The sequence below is a fragment of the Branchiostoma belcheri genome, unplaced genomic scaffold, assembly GCF_001625305.1.
Source record: "Branchiostoma belcheri isolate BF01 breed outbred unplaced genomic scaffold, Haploidv18h27 scaffold147, whole genome shotgun sequence".
NCBI lineage: Eukaryota > Metazoa > Chordata > Leptocardii > Amphioxiformes > Branchiostomatidae > Branchiostoma > Branchiostoma belcheri.
Window position 1 is genome coordinate 16,307 of NW_017802902.1, and position 17,004 is coordinate 33,310.

General features: G+C 40.7%; 1 protein-coding gene across 1 annotated transcript in view; it reads left to right on the forward strand.

Annotated features, from left to right (window-relative positions):
* LOC109465056 (titin-like) overlaps positions 1-17,004 on the forward strand; it is a gene marked incomplete at its 5' end in the record, with an annotated part of 28,590 nt that overhangs the window by 10,706 nt on the left and 880 nt on the right. The window contains 4 exons of the mRNA XM_019762197.1: positions 14,246-14,404; positions 15,031-15,337; positions 15,627-16,031; positions 16,572-16,706. Coding sequence (XP_019617756.1) covers positions 14,246-14,404; positions 15,031-15,337; positions 15,627-16,031; positions 16,572-16,633 — 933 coding nt within the window. The remainder of the gene's footprint in view (positions 1-14,245; positions 14,405-15,030; positions 15,338-15,626; positions 16,032-16,571; positions 16,707-17,004) is intronic.

A 17,004-nucleotide genomic window follows, 5' to 3' on the forward strand; every position in this document is an offset into this window, starting at 1 on the left:
TTTATTTAGCTGTAGAATCTTATTCCTAGGAAAAGAGCCTGGAGGAAACTTATCATGCATTGTTAATGGATTCAAAAACTTGATTATATAAGGCCTTTCTTAAGGTCAAATGAAAATGTTCTTTTCTAACATAGGGTGTGGTTAAGGGGAGACCAAATATACTATGGATGTCTTATTTCAATGTGTGTGTATTTTGTTACACAGTTCAGCAGATTTGCCAAGTGCACTGTGTGTGACAATCTGAAGCAGGCTCTGCTGCAGGCCAGAAACAAGAGTGCCAGGGAGGAAGTCTGTAAAGCAAGATCTGCTCACGTTTCACTACAACAGTGAGTCAAAATCATGATGTTATTATAAGGCAGATGTCACTAGACTTTGTATTGCACATATAGGGCCTCAAAATGGTATATGATCATTCTAGTTCCATTTTGATCTCTTTGAAACTCCTTTTTTCTCCCAAAAATCTTGGCACAGTTTGGACACTTGAGCTAGAATGAACAGGTAGGGTCAATTACCTCAGTCTACCTTGGTGAAGTCTTGTTCAATCTATCAGTTTAGAGAGACCTGTCGGTGAGTGATTCAGTCTTGCATGGCCTGAGAACCATATATGAAAAAAATTGCAGTGGGGTCTTTTCACTGTTGTCATCTGTTGTTAGAGTTTTAGCTGATCAACCCCATTTTTATTTTAACTTTTGAGATGTGAATTGTGGGAAGGTACAATGCATGAGTCCTTGTTTTAGTATAGCCTTCAATGGCCAAACGTAAAGGTGGTACTGCCCTAAACATTCTTGATACATAATACATACAGTAACTATATTTATGTACTGTGCTTTAAATAAATTTTTTATTTCATTCCCTTATGTTTTATTGATTCTGAGATGGTGAAATGGTCTTTTCTGTACTAGCTTTGATTGATCAAATTGTCAAACTCCATGCCCATATGAAGACACAAATCTACATTTCATCTTGCTGCAACTAAAAGGAGAATTGCATTTTTGCAGGCTTCAAAGGATGAAGTACTACAAGCATTCAAAAAAAGCCAAACGATATCCAAGCCACTACATGAGTATCATCATAGATGGTATGGATCAGGTAAGGAGTAGTTATTAGTTATCAAGCTGCCAAGTTTACAAGGTGACAGCTTGTCTCTCATTTTGATTTATGTACTACATACTACTACTACTCAAAGATATGTGTTATATTGTAAGAGTGCCATCAATTGCATGCAGATCAGAATCTCTCTAAATTGTCACTCCCCAAAAATTAACAATATGTCACAGACAGCATTTTGCAGTGTTTTCCTTTCATGCACAAGTATCACATTAGCCACTGTCTCCTGAATTACCCGAAGTTAAGTAACAACAATTACTGCTGAGTACCATTTTAAATGTGGTGATTTTCCTTTTTGTCACAGGAAAAAACGTTGCTGCCTCATTTTGCACAGACAACCAAGGTAAGGGGAAGTTCACTATAAAAGGCATCAAGTTTATTATAGTAAGGTTTATCATTATATGGTTAAGAGGCAATACAATAAACAAACAATTTTTTTGCATCAAAGCAGAACTGTTAATTGCTATGATGGGGGATACATGTACCACAAACCTTCTGTAATTGATCCACTGTTCATTGAGTAATGTGTCTGACAAATACTGCATGGTGTCATTACAAAAAAAGTACAATGTATTTTGCTGCTTTCTTTGTTTGTAATAACTTTTGTTTCCAACTTAGGATGATCATCGTCTGTGGAGGCTCCAGACACAGGTGACTGGAGCCATCTCTCATGGGGAGAGGAAAGCCTTCTGTCGTGTGGATCACATGCAATATCCACACGACACAAACTTGACCCTCAACTTCCTGTCTGACATCCTTGTTGAGGCAGCAGAGGTAAATTTTATTTATTGGACTGATTCAAGTCAGAAAAGCATCCAGCCAAATAACCTAGTTTGACCATTAACATTGATGTATGTATGCATGTTTAAATGGTTTTTCTTGGATCTTCCAAACATTTAAAAAAATGATTGGATACACTACATCATTGTACAAAACTATATAGACACATACATGTACATGTACATCTTAAAAATCCATGTTATCATTAATAAACATTGTATAGGTGCCCAATTCAAATCTAAAGTTGGTATTTAATAGTCAACTAATCGGTAAACTGTGGCAAAATTGTACAAAGTTGGGTCTTTCATTTCTGATTTACTTTGTACCTGTGCTCTATCCAGGAGAGGAATGGACATTTGCCCCCAGTTTTGTATGTCCAAATGGACAACAAAGCTGGGGAATGCAAGAACAGATGGGTGTTGGCCTACTGCTGCCTTCTCGTGAAACTTAAAATCGTGAGAAAGGTATGCCATAATGCATTGTTGCTTTGAGGAATTTATCACATAATTATGATACTGGACACATGAGACACATTTGACAATGGGATGTATCACTTTTCTTTTGTAATTGCTACATCTGAAAGTCTACCAAACTACTAGCTGTGTCTACTACTTGAAGTCTACCAAACAATATAATGCCTATTAGTAAGTAACTGAAGCTTGCAATATTCAATCATACATGTTTCAGATATCACTCAACTGATGGATGTGTGATGGGACAGGAGAAAAATTTAACTTACTAACATGCTATATTCAAATTTTCAGGTGAAAGTAACATACCTCATGGTGGGCCACACCCATGAGGATATCGATCAAATGTTCAGCAGGGTATGTAAAGTACTCAATATAGTCTTGCTGTACCATAAATTCTTGTTTTGTCTGTCTTTATCTGATGAGGTCCATGTAAATGAAGATTATGATAGTCACAATCTAGAACATGCACATATTCAAGATGATGTACATTGTGTGAACCATGATACAGTTTCTACAATAATGTACATGATTGTATATCAGGTGACAAAGCAAAGCTTTAAACTGCTTTTTTTTTATTGTTACCTGTAAATATCATACCTATCTACTAAATCTAGACTAAATCTAGATTTCTCTGTACTCCTAAGTTGACTGTTTGCCTGTTTATACATATGCAGATCGGAGAACACCTAAGAAGAAAAGACGCTACAACGATGGTGGACCTTCTGCAGGAGATCGGGGAAAGTTATACCCCAAAACCGAAGGCCACCGAGATCAACCAACAGAATATGTTCAACATTAAAGAGTGGTTGGACTCTGAGATGTGTGACATGGAGCGGCACAACACCCCCCACTCATTTAAGATCATTGAGGAGGATGGGGAGGCCACTCTTTTCTACAAGATGTGGGCCTCTGACAAGGAGTGGCTTACCCCGTCCCTTAAACCAGGGGCAAGTAACAAGGTAAAATCAGTCAGCACTGCTTTCATCCAAGTTTATACAACTGTTTAACTGTAACTGTAGCACCTACAGTTTTGCCACATCCTTGTGCATACAAGTCATTCAGAAATGATTCCTCTCTGTTAATAATTCAAGGATTACAACAAAATTTATTGCATTTCAGGTCCTGTTAAACAAAGTGCCCTCTGGCCAGCCACAGCCCCTGCAGCCACTTGCCTACACGTCACCTGAAACACTGACAGCAACAGTCAGAAAGTTGGCAGACGTTGGCAAGTTGACAACTGATCAAAAGTTGTGGTGGATGGCATACATTTCAGAGATTGCCAACCCTTGCCACGTTCCGACTGTTGACCAGGGTCAGTGGGGGTTGTTAGCTCTAAAAGAGTACATCAACCCCACGCAGAGCAGTGACACAGATGACACTGAGCTGGTGCCTCTACAGCACACCATCAATGAGATGCTTGCCAAGCAGTACAAACAGCCAGAGGTAAATTATGCATCAATGCCATTAAATAATGTTACAATGTATGTTATCACAAAAGTATCATGTGAAACGAAAACATAAAAAATTACAATACAATGGATGTATTTCCTCTGCCTCTTTCCGCAGGTCTTCATTGGGTCAAAAGATGCTTACCTAAAAAGAAAGAGGGCTGTGGAAAGGAGCAATGCCAACAAAAAGCAACGGGGGAGCACGGCAAGTTCATCCCGAGGAGGCACAAGCTCATCCCGAGGAGGCACAAGCTCATCCCGAGGGGGCACAAGCTCATCCCGAGGAGGCACAAGCTCATCCCGAGGAGGCACAAGCTCATCCCGAGGACGCACAAGCTCATCCCGAGGACGCACAAGCTCATCCCGAGGACGCACAAGCTCATCCCGAGGGGGCACAAGTTCATCCTGAGGGGGCACAAGTTCATCCTGAGGGGGCACAAGCTTATCCTGAGGGGGCACAAGCTCATCCTGAGGGGGCACAAGCTCATCCTGAGGGGGCACAAGACAGCGACCAAAAAATTCAAAACACTTCAAAATGTTTAGACAAAATGTGTCAGACATTTCAACTTGTACAATGCTAACAGAGCTCCAGTCTAATATACAATGTACAGTACTGTTTTGTTACAGAGCCAAATGGACACCATGATTACAACAAATACAAGGCATGTTTACATTACATTACAAGGCATGTTTACATTACTTTACTATTACAATACTTTGCAAGGCATCGATTCATGATTGATTTCTTGACACACTTATTTACTTGCTAACATACAAATCTAATTGGGCTGTGAGGAAGCCATTTTCAGTACAATGTAAAGTAAATTGACACATTCCAAAATTTTTGCCTTACAACTTGTACTCCCTCTTATACTTTATGTAGTGGGCATTCAGCACATCCCAATCTAGCACCCGAATCTTTCCCCCCCTCAAGCTCTCTATGGGGAAGTCAACCTCCAGTATGTACTTCTGGTCGACCTCCTCCTCCTGGGGCCTGCTGGGTTCCGAAAACTCCCCTCCCCCACTGTATCTGTAGAATGCGACAACAGCCAGGTTGTCCTTGGCAATCTCCTGGACCTTACCCACGTAAAGCCCCGAGTTGAAGGCCACAGCCACAAGCTGTTTGGCCTTCAGGGGCTTGGGTGGGTAGGAGGTCCGGAGGCTGCTGGACAACCTTGACTCGTGTCTAGCCCTCTTGGCAGTGGTCTTCTTGAGAGTAGTCTCCTTGGTAGTTGTCTCCTTGGCAGTTTTCCTCTTGGAAGTTGTCTTTCTGGAAGTGGTGGTTCTCTGCTTTTTTGCAGGTGGTTCTGCTGGCTCTTCATGATCAGCACCTGGCTCTTCATCACCAGCCTCCTCTTCATCACTACTTTGATCTTTTGTCCCTTTCCTCTCACTTCTCGGTTCAGTCTCTCTTAATAGGTCGTTTGGGCAGGCTCTCTGGTCCTCAAGGGCTGGGAGGTGACCAGCGATGATGTCCATGTCCCATTCTGTAAAATAATGTGCAACAGCAGCTTTAGATGTAGGCCAGTGCTAATTGCAAACACTATTGTAATACTTACTAAATAAAATGAATTTTTTGCATGAAAGCGCATCCTTTTTTTAATGTAAAATGTACATAAAAAAGGAAAGATCTAGATCCAGACTTAGCTCACTGAAGAGGTAGTCTCTCACTGGTTGTGACAGATGCTATGTACAGTATATTCAGGTTCTTCAGACGTAAATTACAAATTAATGACATTACACAATGTTACACTGTATGCTATAACAGAAATATCCATAGTAAAGAAAACATAAAAATAATTACAATACAATGGATGTACAGTCACCCGTATGAAACTGTATAACACTAAATAAAACTAACCATCAAGTTTTGTACTATTGTGGGCTGGCTTAAAGTCATCTTCAGAATCTGTTAGTGGGACACCTGTAGTAGAAAATAAGAGAAAAATTGCTCATGATTGTGATTATATTGTGTTTTTGTTTACTCACTTTACCCACGTAACATGGCGAATCATCATGGGATCTATTGTTTTAACCCATGTCGATGCATCTTTATTGTAGAGTTGATATTGTATAATGTACCATTGCTCGATATCTTAATGATTGTAGACCCATTATGGTGGTCTAGTTTTAAGCAACTATTGTGTGGAGTAAACTCATGAAATTCAGCCTCATTTTCGGCTACCATGTGGGAATTTTATCTGAATAAACCATTATGATAACACACTCCTAATAATAGGCCACTCAAGGCTACGAGCTACATTACTAGAACTGTAACAACATCTCACTGAGTAAGAAAGTTCATTGTGATTTAGACCAGCTCAAATTCTCACTAGGTAAGGGCTTATCTGACCCAATAGGAGAAGCAGGGGTTACAAAGGCTGGCTGGGAAAATTCCCTACCCCATTTTAAACCGGAATGGTTTGATCCACTGATTTGGGACTTTTAGCTTGAGATATCTCTCTCCTCAAACATGGGACATGGTACCTCCAAAAACGTCCCATCCTAAAAGACTCTACATGAATCTTAGAGGTAGTCGTTTTTGACGGTCAGTGTGTTAAATCATGAAGTAAGTTATGGGTGATATTTGACATTTGCATAAGGAACTGTCTCCATTTTTTTATGTAGAATAATGGACACAAATAAGGCCACAATTAACTTAACATTATAATGGTTAATAAATACCAGAGGCCATACATGTATATGTTTTGTATATCATGTGACCTGTGTGAAAAGCAATTTGCTAATGAGAGGACATTCCAAGTTTGAAAGGGCAATGTGACTTTTTCTCCTGGTTTCCGTCAGAGACCCAAATATGGGATACCACTTTATCCCTGAAAAAACATGATCTCACTGACTTGCAGCTTGACCTGGTAACCCTGAGACGCCTGAGTGAAGGGGAGAGGTGACACAGAGGTCAGACCTTCGTTCAGGTCACACACAGTGTGGCTGTTCTAGAAGCGTTGTTAGCCAGCTACATTGTACATGTGCAGAGTTTTGCAGTTCCAGTTTTAAAAAATCAATGAGTAAAATGTATATTATATAGGACTCTGATGATGATGAACAGATTGAACTGGTGAGGATTTTCCCCAACGACTGCTTTCTGTTTTTCAATTTAGTAGAGGGCCCGCGTGCCACTTTTCTGTAAGAAATTATTTTGATTTGCAGTGAGGGTGTAACAGTGGGGGGTTTATAGGCGCTACCAACAGATCCGGCAAACGGGTCTAGGCCTTTTAGCGGAGAGGTTAGAGTGTCTGACTGGGGCCCGGGAGGTTGTGGGTTCGAACCCCGGCCCGGGACCAGTGGGGCTTTTACTGTCTCCTCCTGTTTCTTACAAGGGGACCAAATGTAATAATTACTACTTACATAAAACGCTACATGTAATATGAGTCAGATAGTTAGTTGTCAGATTCTCATTTAGGTGCCAAACTTTTGCAAACCAAAGAACCACACCATACCTGGCTTCAACTGTAATTTGGATCTACCGGTATGTTCAGGTTTTAGTTGTGGGAAAACAATTATGAACATACACAACTTGTGGTGGGATCTGGGCCATCACCCGCTTTGATGTACAGTCAGTTTTGGAATTGGGATTTGTAAACATAGTGTTTTTATTATTTCATCAATCTCACGACATGACAGAAAAATGATAATCATCAAGTATTGCAGTAAATTTCTACATGTATGAGCAGGATATGGTTAAATGCTTTTGAGGCAATTGTAAAAATTACATTTGCATCCTGTCAATTACTTAAATATATTCACATGAGGTTAGAATTAGTGCTAAACAATAAAGACAAAAATCAGCTACAAAAATGTGAGAAAAACATTCACCTTCCACTTTGGACAGAGATAGTTCCTCAGCCAAGCCACCAGTTTCTGTGTCCAAGTATGAGTCAATGTCCAGCAAGTTCTGAAAATAGAAAAGGGTTATTTTGACAGGAGGAAAATTGTCTCAGTGTTCTGTGTTTTAGAGACTGTATTCTTCGTATAGGGAAGGATGCATTACTATCATTGATGGATGATCTCTTCAGCAATTACAACACCCAATGATCATTTCTGATCAAGATGACACTGCAACTATGGAATTATACAATATGGCAGATGTTTTTTTTTCATAAAAATTACTGGTTCCAGTTTCTTTCACTCAGAGGCCACTGGCACATACTAGTATCATAAAATTAGTTCAATTGTTGTCATGAATAATTAAAAAAGAAACTAACCTTGATGTGAAAGATCTTTGCATCTGAACTGCCCTGACTGTTGACAACTTGTGCAACATCTAAGGCAAAGAGCCTTAATTGATGCACTTGTGCCTGCATGTTGTGGATGGTCGTTTGTTGCTTTGCAGCTTCCTGGAAGTCATTAGAGTTGAATAAGGAAACATAATTGAAATATAATGTATGACTTAGTAGCTTCATATTCTGACAGTGAATTTTGTTTCATTGTTCTGTTGTTTTGATTTTTCCCATTAAATATCACAGTCAATTTTACATTGTTTTGTTGCTTTGCAATCTGACAAAAATGTATGATGACTTTTGAAGATCAACAATTTACCTCAGGACTTATTCCTTGACGTTGGAGGGCTCCAACCAGTTCTTTAAGTTCGCGGTATTCTTTTACCAGCTGTGCCATTGGCGGGAGCCTGTCTACTTGTACTTCCTTCTGGAAACAGTAAGGAAACAGCTTTACAATGGGAAGTGCATTTAGGAGCTTGAGTTAAAATAACTACATGAAAATATTTGTAATAAATCACTGATTTGTCACACAGATTTTACAGATACATTTATCAAGAATAATGTGCACTACATTGTATGTATATAGCATTTTATATGTTTTTTACTACATATTTAGCTTTCAGTACAGTACAGTGCCTCTGAAAGAAACTTCAATGCCTTCATCAAAGTCCTGTATTCCTGTACCATCTGTATACCAAGTAAACGGTATTCAAATGTTACACAGCAATCAGTGGTAAAATTTGAAGACTAAAACTGATAATTTCACACACACTCAGATAATATGACCTACCATTTCTTCTTCAACCCTGGCCACCAGGGATTTAGCGTCCATTCCTGCTCCATGCTGTGTATACTTTGACAGGAGCAGGAAGACGTCCTTCTCCTGCAGGCCCCTTAACGGCCGGAACATAAGCACTGTTGCTCTGCTGTCTTTTGTGCTAATCATGTTGCTTTTGCACATCTTGAAGACTTCTAGAGCCAAAGCCCAACACCGTTTGCTCAGAAGAGCAACAATTTTGTACTCCTTGGCGTTGCGGAGGATGTCTTGGAACTGGAAAAAAAAAGCAATATGATATCACTATCAGGTCAGAAAGTAACATAATTTTTCAGGTACTATATTGTTATTTAATTGTGATTCCAAAGACTTGCTGTATAAAACAAAACACATGTATTGTGTATACATTTTTGCCTATGCAATATTGTTTTCAATGTGTTTCACGCTACTGTTGATATGATATTATGATATACATGTAGACACATTTACAACTATTACAGAATATTAGGAGACAATTGTATAATTACATGTGTGCAGCCGAGGATCTCCAGCCATCTTGCTTTTTCTTCAGCACTTGTTGGTCCAGGAAGCAACTTGTTCATGTCCAGCTCCTCGTAGGCTGTTTCCCCCATGGCTTCAACACATCCTTGGCGCATGGCAATTACTGCCTGTTGGAAGTCTCTTCTTTGTTTACCTTCATAAAAAGATGCAGTTATAAACTGACAATTCAATTTCCAACAAGTTACATCAATTTTACATAATGAAGGAAGTATCTCATTGACAGTAGGGAAAATGGCTGCAAATTTTAGCTGAGACTTCACATGTCAATATTGCACTGTCTTCCAAATGCCTTAGTAAACAGGACAAAATACCTTTAGCTGCCGACAGCGGCTTGCCTGCCCTGTTCTGCCCAGCGGCGAGTGCGGCTGGCTTGGTGGTCTGCCCAGCAGCGAGTGCGGCTGGCTTGGTGGTCTGCCCAGCGGCGAGTGCGGCTGGCTTGGTGGTCTGCCCAGCGGCGAGTGCGGCTGGCTTGGTGGTCTGCCCAGCGGCGAGTGCGGCTGGCTTGGTGGTCTGCCCAGCGGCGAGTGCGGCTGGCTTGGTGGTCTGCCCAGCCGCTGACCCTGATGGTGCACGATGTAAGACCTTCAATGCCCTTGTCTTACATTAATGAATTCTAAAGCTAAGACCACTAAATAAAAGGCCTAAAGTAAAAGCAAGGAGCTTTCATCGTGATGAAAGCTCCTTGGTAAAAGCAGACCTGTCCCATTCTTTGTTCATAATGCAGATGAACAGGTATGAATCAAAGCAAGGAGGTTTAATAGAGACCAGAGTAAACCTCCTTGATCAAACAGAAGAAATAAAATACATTATACATTCAGTAGGTATAAAGCAAGCTAATACATGTACCTGTCTTCTTGTTGTTTCCTAAATCCTGCAGTGGCTGTCGGCCCAGCTCCTATAAAGATTTTAATTAAAATGTAAGCCAGAAATTTGGAAGACAATTGTACTTAACCTATAACAACAAACTGACTTTACAGCAAGGTATTATTGTACATTATTTTGCATTAAATTTCATGTGCTTTGATGATCAAGAAGCATTGGGCCAGTCAATAAACCAGAAGAATTCTTAAAACTCTTAAAACACCTTCAAGGAAAGGCATAATGCCTTACAGAGTTAGTGTATACATGTACATGTCAGGTAAACATATGTCAGTCACCTGATGTTAACATTATACAGCAAGAACTAACTAACTGATACTGAAAGGAGAATGCATGTAAAACTTACACTGTCACTGAAAACACCATCCTTAATCTTATTAAATTTCCTGATGAACTCTGCCTGCGTCATAGATGATGACAGTTCACCAGAAAAACAATTTCTGTCTTCCTCACAAGCCTCAGGGCTGCTGTAGTTCTCAAGGGCCACTGTCAGTGTTTTAGTGGGTCCACTTGAGCTGGAAGGGCCGTGGAACTAAAGAGTGTAAAAGGGTTTTACACATAAGACAGGTTGATACCAGAAATCTTTAACGCTATACCGTGCTAACGTTGGTATCAATTTGCAAACAAAAATGTAAACATAATATTTCATTAATTGTAACAACAACACACAACATCGAACCCACTGAATTCGGCATGTCAACTCATGAACCCAACACTAACTGGTAGGTCCGGACCCTGTCAGACTTGACCTGACACTGTTGCACACAATGGTTGACTTCTGTTACTGTTCTGGAGTTCTGGAGCTTAAACATGCTCTATTAAAAAATTAACATTACAGAAATTGTCTTACCGTAACAGATGTAATGCTTTTGTTCTTCGGCACACTGATCCTTGAAACAGGAACACCAAGGTCTGAGAAGTACCTGACCTTTGACGCCATGAATTTTAGATCCATTCCATCTGGCCCATTGTCTAACAGGCACCACTTGTAGGCCATTTTCTCTGAAAAAGTCCATTATTTTACGTAAGGTCAATGTCATGTCTGATATTTTGATTCCCTAGCCATCATGTTATGTAGACTATGAGCAAAGTACATGTACATGATTGTACATTGTACAGAATAACTGTCATAATTTTTGTGGGTAGGCAATTATGGCTTCATACATGTATCAGCATGAATGTCATACATTTTGCTCAGCTGCACTTAGTATTGAAAGGAAAAGAAAATACCTAGGAAATTTTAAAAAGTTACAAGAAATCTGTCCTTGAGGTTAATTTCTGTCTCAGTTTGTCCATCAAGTCAATTTCTGTTTGTATATTTTTAGGCTCATAATATGGTTTAGAAAGGGTGTTATTAAAAGTAGGCCTGGGGTATTATACCAATGCACCATTTAGGTGAAAAATAGATCATCTCAGGACAGAGCTTTTATCAAATGTGTAACCTGAGTGGGAGGAATAATTACATCTTCTATGTCAGCACAGTTGACAGTGAACTTCCCTTTCTCTTATGCCATGACACTGCATGTTTTGATACCACAGACCGAGTTCCTGATGGGTACCCGGGTATAAAACATGTCGTATTGGTGGTATATACATAGTACACAATGTATATTTGTATTGTATTGTGAGGGTGAATTTATGTATATTCCGTCTTCTTGCAGTCAAGGGCTGAAATGTGGGGAGCTTACAATTACTAGTAGTTGGGGCTTAATTGCAAGGGTCTGGAACTCATGCATGAAGCAGCGTGTAGTCCTAACTACTTAATCTGTGAAAAATGAAATACTTTGGAACTAGGAAAATAGTAGCCTGGGTGCCAAACCCATAGCACACTGGACACAAAGTATCTCAGTGTCCAGTGTGCTATTGGGTTTGGAACCCAGGCTAGGAAAAGAGTCCTAACATCTCAGAGGCAGGAGATCTGGTCTTCTTGCTTGAGGGATTTGCTTTAGGGACTACATGGAATAGACCTGTCACAGACCATTGACATATCTAGGTCACTGTTGCCACTGTGACAGTGAAGCTGGGTAAAGCTTCACTGAAGCTTCTTTCAATCCTTAGGCCACACCAATTTAATTTGTTGTTTCTCGGAGTCGCGCTGTCCTTTTTTTTACAGATTCTTGATGTTTGAGGAAAGATGGCCAGTGGAAACTTACATGTATTTCATTCAGTCTCCAAGTTCTGGTTTTACAATTGCAACTTGCCTTGATGTCTGTCCAGAATTCCAAAGATCATTCTCTATTTCTCAGTCTTTGCACAAAAATGAAAACAAATGAAAAATGAAACAAAAAAAAGAAACTAAAATGATCAGTAAAATTTAGTGTATTGAGTAAATTGACTATGCTTAATATATTCTTTGATCAGATACAAAAATAAGTCAGTGTTCTGAACGTCTCAGATATCAATGCTGGACGACTTTCTAATTACCATTCAAGTTCAGGACTATTTCTTCAAAGACTGTTAATTAAATTTACATCTCTAGCTTAATTCATAATGTCCTTTTTCTTCTATACGATAGTAACTCTTGATTCCATCATGGCTTGAAACTTCATTGTGAATCTCCCATTCACTTCATGTTTGTCAGTCCCAGCATATGGGAAAGGGCTCGAGTCAATACACTGTAGAATTGGCTCACTCAACCACCCTATACAAAGTCATGTACGTACCATTTACACAATATAAGGCATGTATTTGTGTTGAACAGATACATCATACAAACACAGATCTACAGAAAATAAACAGATGGCTTACCTGAAGCAGTCTGAGCGCTGGGTTAGTAAGTCACCGGGCTTGTTGGTCAAAAACAGCAAGATTCCCCGCTCAAACTTTCCCGCCAAGGGATATATGATACCAGCAGAGCTAATTGTGTTTTCTCAGTTGGATCCTGGTATGGTAAGACGCACAGGGATGACCAGCATCTTTGGGCATGATCCATGATTTCCCTTGTGAAAAGGTGCATTTTTCCCTGTCACTCTTGGAGTGCACCTTCTTGTGGAATGTGTTGGTGAGAAAAGCAGATTTGGGGGGTGGAGGGACTGCCATTGGGTCAAGGGCATGTAGCAAATCATCCTCATGGACACCACATACATGTAGTGTACATGCCCAATCCACTAAATTAAAATGACAATTGTACTGTACATGTATCTCTCCACCTTGATATAGGTTTGCACGCTCACTTGTTTATAAATTAATGTAAGAGTTCACAAATCGTGCTTTCTAAAAGCTGCCAACTTGCAAGCAGAAGAATTATGCAGTTGTTACAGTAACTAATTTTCTGTCACAGTGGCAAAATTGCATAAGTAAACTCTGAACAGGCCACTGATTTGAAACAATAGTACTAATAACTACAATCTAGCATAAGCACACAGACATTCTACATCATGTGCATATGCCTGTGTGTGTTTGAAGGCTCAGCCCAGTGGTTCTGGTTCTGGCCCTCTCAGGCTGAAGTTTCAGACTGGTAGTCTAGATTATCAGGTAGCCCTAGTGGACAGATGGAAAATTGCAGGTTACACGCCAGGACACCCTATCCCGGCAGCCTACCAGTCCAGAACAGGACTAGTAGTCTGTGTTGTTTTAGGCTTTCACGGCCGTCTAGCCTAAGTAGGTCAAACTGGTAGCCCTGGGAGTTAAGCACAGTGGGCACAGAATCTGGCCGTCCAGGCCACATAGTTCAGACTAGTAGGCCAAGATCTCAGCCTGGTAGGCCACAAGCATTTTCAATCAATCATAACTGGAGTTATAAACATCACTGATCATTGATTTTCACATGAAGAGTGCCTGATGATGAGAGCTTTAGATTGATACCACACTTAAGGGTTTACAGTTACACTGCTTGATTTTCCAATTGTTGGTGTCTTTTCCAAATTTAAAGTGACCAGTGTTTGTATTCTGTATTCAGTGATTGTAAGCCCTGCATCAATTCAGCACTTTGAAGAAAGGGTGGTGTTTGACCAATAAAAACCATTGTTATTATCATATTACAAGGGACTCGGTGTCTTCCGTGAGACCATACGCGTCGTCACCAAGACGGTCGGCGGCGTCACGCAGCTCATCTTCCGCAAGTGCGAGAAGGTCGACGGCGGGACTTACACGGTCGTGGTGGCCAACCCAGCCGGGAAGCAGACTGCTGAGATCCAGTTCAGGGTGGGGCTTGGCAAAGACACTGTTAACACTTGAGCATGTATGATATACATGTACCACCACACCAGTCTGCTGTCTTATGCAGCATGTGGGTCTTTGAAAATTTATCATGTAAGATTCAGTGCGAAAGGGATTGTAGCACTATTCTTAACTTCTATGTGAGATGATGTTCCTAAAAGTCAGTCCTCTTCAGAGAATCTAACCAATTTAAGGTGGGGCTTTGAAAACTATCCATGTGCAAAAGAGATTGTGACGCTATTATTTACTTGCATGTGAGATAATGTAATCTTAAAGTCAGCACTCTTCAGAAAATCTAATCAATGTGTTAAGATTGTGTCATTTTTGTCAGCAGAAACAGGAAAATAGGAAACGTTTGTTTTTAGTTTGTAACCTTGAAAGAAACATTCAAATATCAACTTGATATGTTTTTCTTTGGTAGTTCATTAATGAGCACTCTTGGTTCATTTTGCTCCTACACTAAAATTTTGATTCTTGAAATTTCTGCAAATCTGACTAAAAGATAGAGATATACTTTATTGACTCAACAAAAACTACAGAGACTAAAATATATGCTGCATCATCAGCTGATTCTAGTAAATCATGCCAATATTCTTACTGATGTGCCACAGGTTCTTGGCAAGCCTGGCCCGCCCGTTGGACCAATCACCTTCGAGGACATGACACCCGAGACGGCTACGCTGAACTGGCAGGTCCCGACGGACGATGGCGGCGGTGACATCACGAACTACGTGGTGGAGAAGTCCGACAACCGCGGTGCATCGTGGGTGTACGTGAGCAGCAACGTGAAACGCTGCTGTCTGCGTGTGACCAAACTGGTGTACAAGAAGGAGTACCTGTTCCGAGTCAGCGCTGAGAACAGGTTCGGCGTCGGCAAGCCGCTGACTTCAGAGTCTGCTGTGGCCAAATATCCATATGGTGAGTTCAAAACTTGCAGGTGGAATTTGATCGATCCCAAGCCATTTATATTCTATACATGTAGCTCAAATGTTAACTTATGAACTCCTTTACATGTATCCAGAATTCCATACCATAGACTTTGACTCACAGCAGCAGAAAATTCACCACCAGATGAAAACATGAAGTTACAACATTTGCTTACAAGTAAAGAAAGGATAATTTTCAGGTGAATGAATGATAATTGTTGTGAGTTAGGTTCATAATTCAGATATGGAAAGTAACAAACTCCTTTACCCTATTTTCCCAGATGAACCAACACCTCCGTACGACCTGAAGGTGTCTGAGGTGACCAAGGACGCCATGCTGGTGTCGTGGCACGCACCTGAGAGCGACGGGGGAGCCGAGATCACCGGCTACACCTCTGAGCGTCGCGAGAGGAACAGCAACAGCAAGGGCAAGGCAAACATCCACGTAAAGGAGGGTCAGACCGCCGTGTTCACCGCGGCCGTCAGCGGGAAACCCTTCCCAGAAGTCACCTGGAACCGCGGCGCGCGCATGGTATCCAAGATGGCGAGGCACAAATTCGAGAAGACAAATCGTGCCGCTGTGCTCACCATCTTGGAGTGCACGCGCTCGGACGCCGGGGAGTACAACGTCAGGGTCAAGAACGACTCCGGACTGGCGGAGGCCAAGTGCAAGCTGCAGGTCTTCTGTAAGTGTCTGCAGAAGTTATTGTATATTTATTCTTCACTCAATACTGCAGAGATTGTTTTAAGGCAAGCTGCAAGTCTTCTGTAAGTGTCTGCAGAAGTTATTGTTTATTAATTTATTCTTCAATTAGATACTGCAGAGATTGTTTTAAGGCAAGCTGCAGGTCTTCTGTAAGTGTCTGCAGAAGTTATTGTTTATTTATTCTTCACTGAAATACTGCAGAGATTGTTTTAAGGCAAGCTACAGGTCTTCTGTAAGTGGCAACAGAACTTACTGTTTATTTACTGTTTACATATTTTCTTCATTTAATACTGTGGAAATTTTTATAAGAAAAGGTAGCAAGAAAAGCAGTGCATTTGTTATCATTTTTATGTTAAGTTCAACTCATTGTTTTGTTATACTATATAAGAGTTAAAAAGTTTTGATCCAACACAAGGTAATTTACCTAGAGCTTTTGACCAGTCAGTCTGGTCTTCCTATGTAGACACTGTGATGTTTTATGTTTTTCATGGTGTTTTTTTATTCTTTCTTTATTCACTAGCCAAACCCCAGCCGCCTACAAACTTTGAGGTGATTGAAACAAGAGTCCCGACCACGCCATGATTGGTTGGCAGGAACCGGAGGACGACGGAGGATCTCCCATCACAAGCTACATCGTGGAGCGCTGCGATCTAAGGTATGGGTGGATCCAACATCCTTCCTTATTGCCTCCGGGGGAGGAGACATCCTTCCGCGGAAGGGCTTTGTGAGAGTTTTAGAATTTCACGTTCGCAGCGATTCCTCGCGTTTGAGTGGACGGATTCTTTTGAGACTCAGTATATGTTTTGCTATCGGGCTGCAGATGATGCACGTTCTTTTGTTTTTATTGTATATGTGTTTTCGGGCGTGAAAATGGAGCCTTTTGATGGCCCCAGAACACCCCTTGAGTGAGAAAATGGGTCGCGACCGTCGATCTTTTGCGTGTGTCAGATATA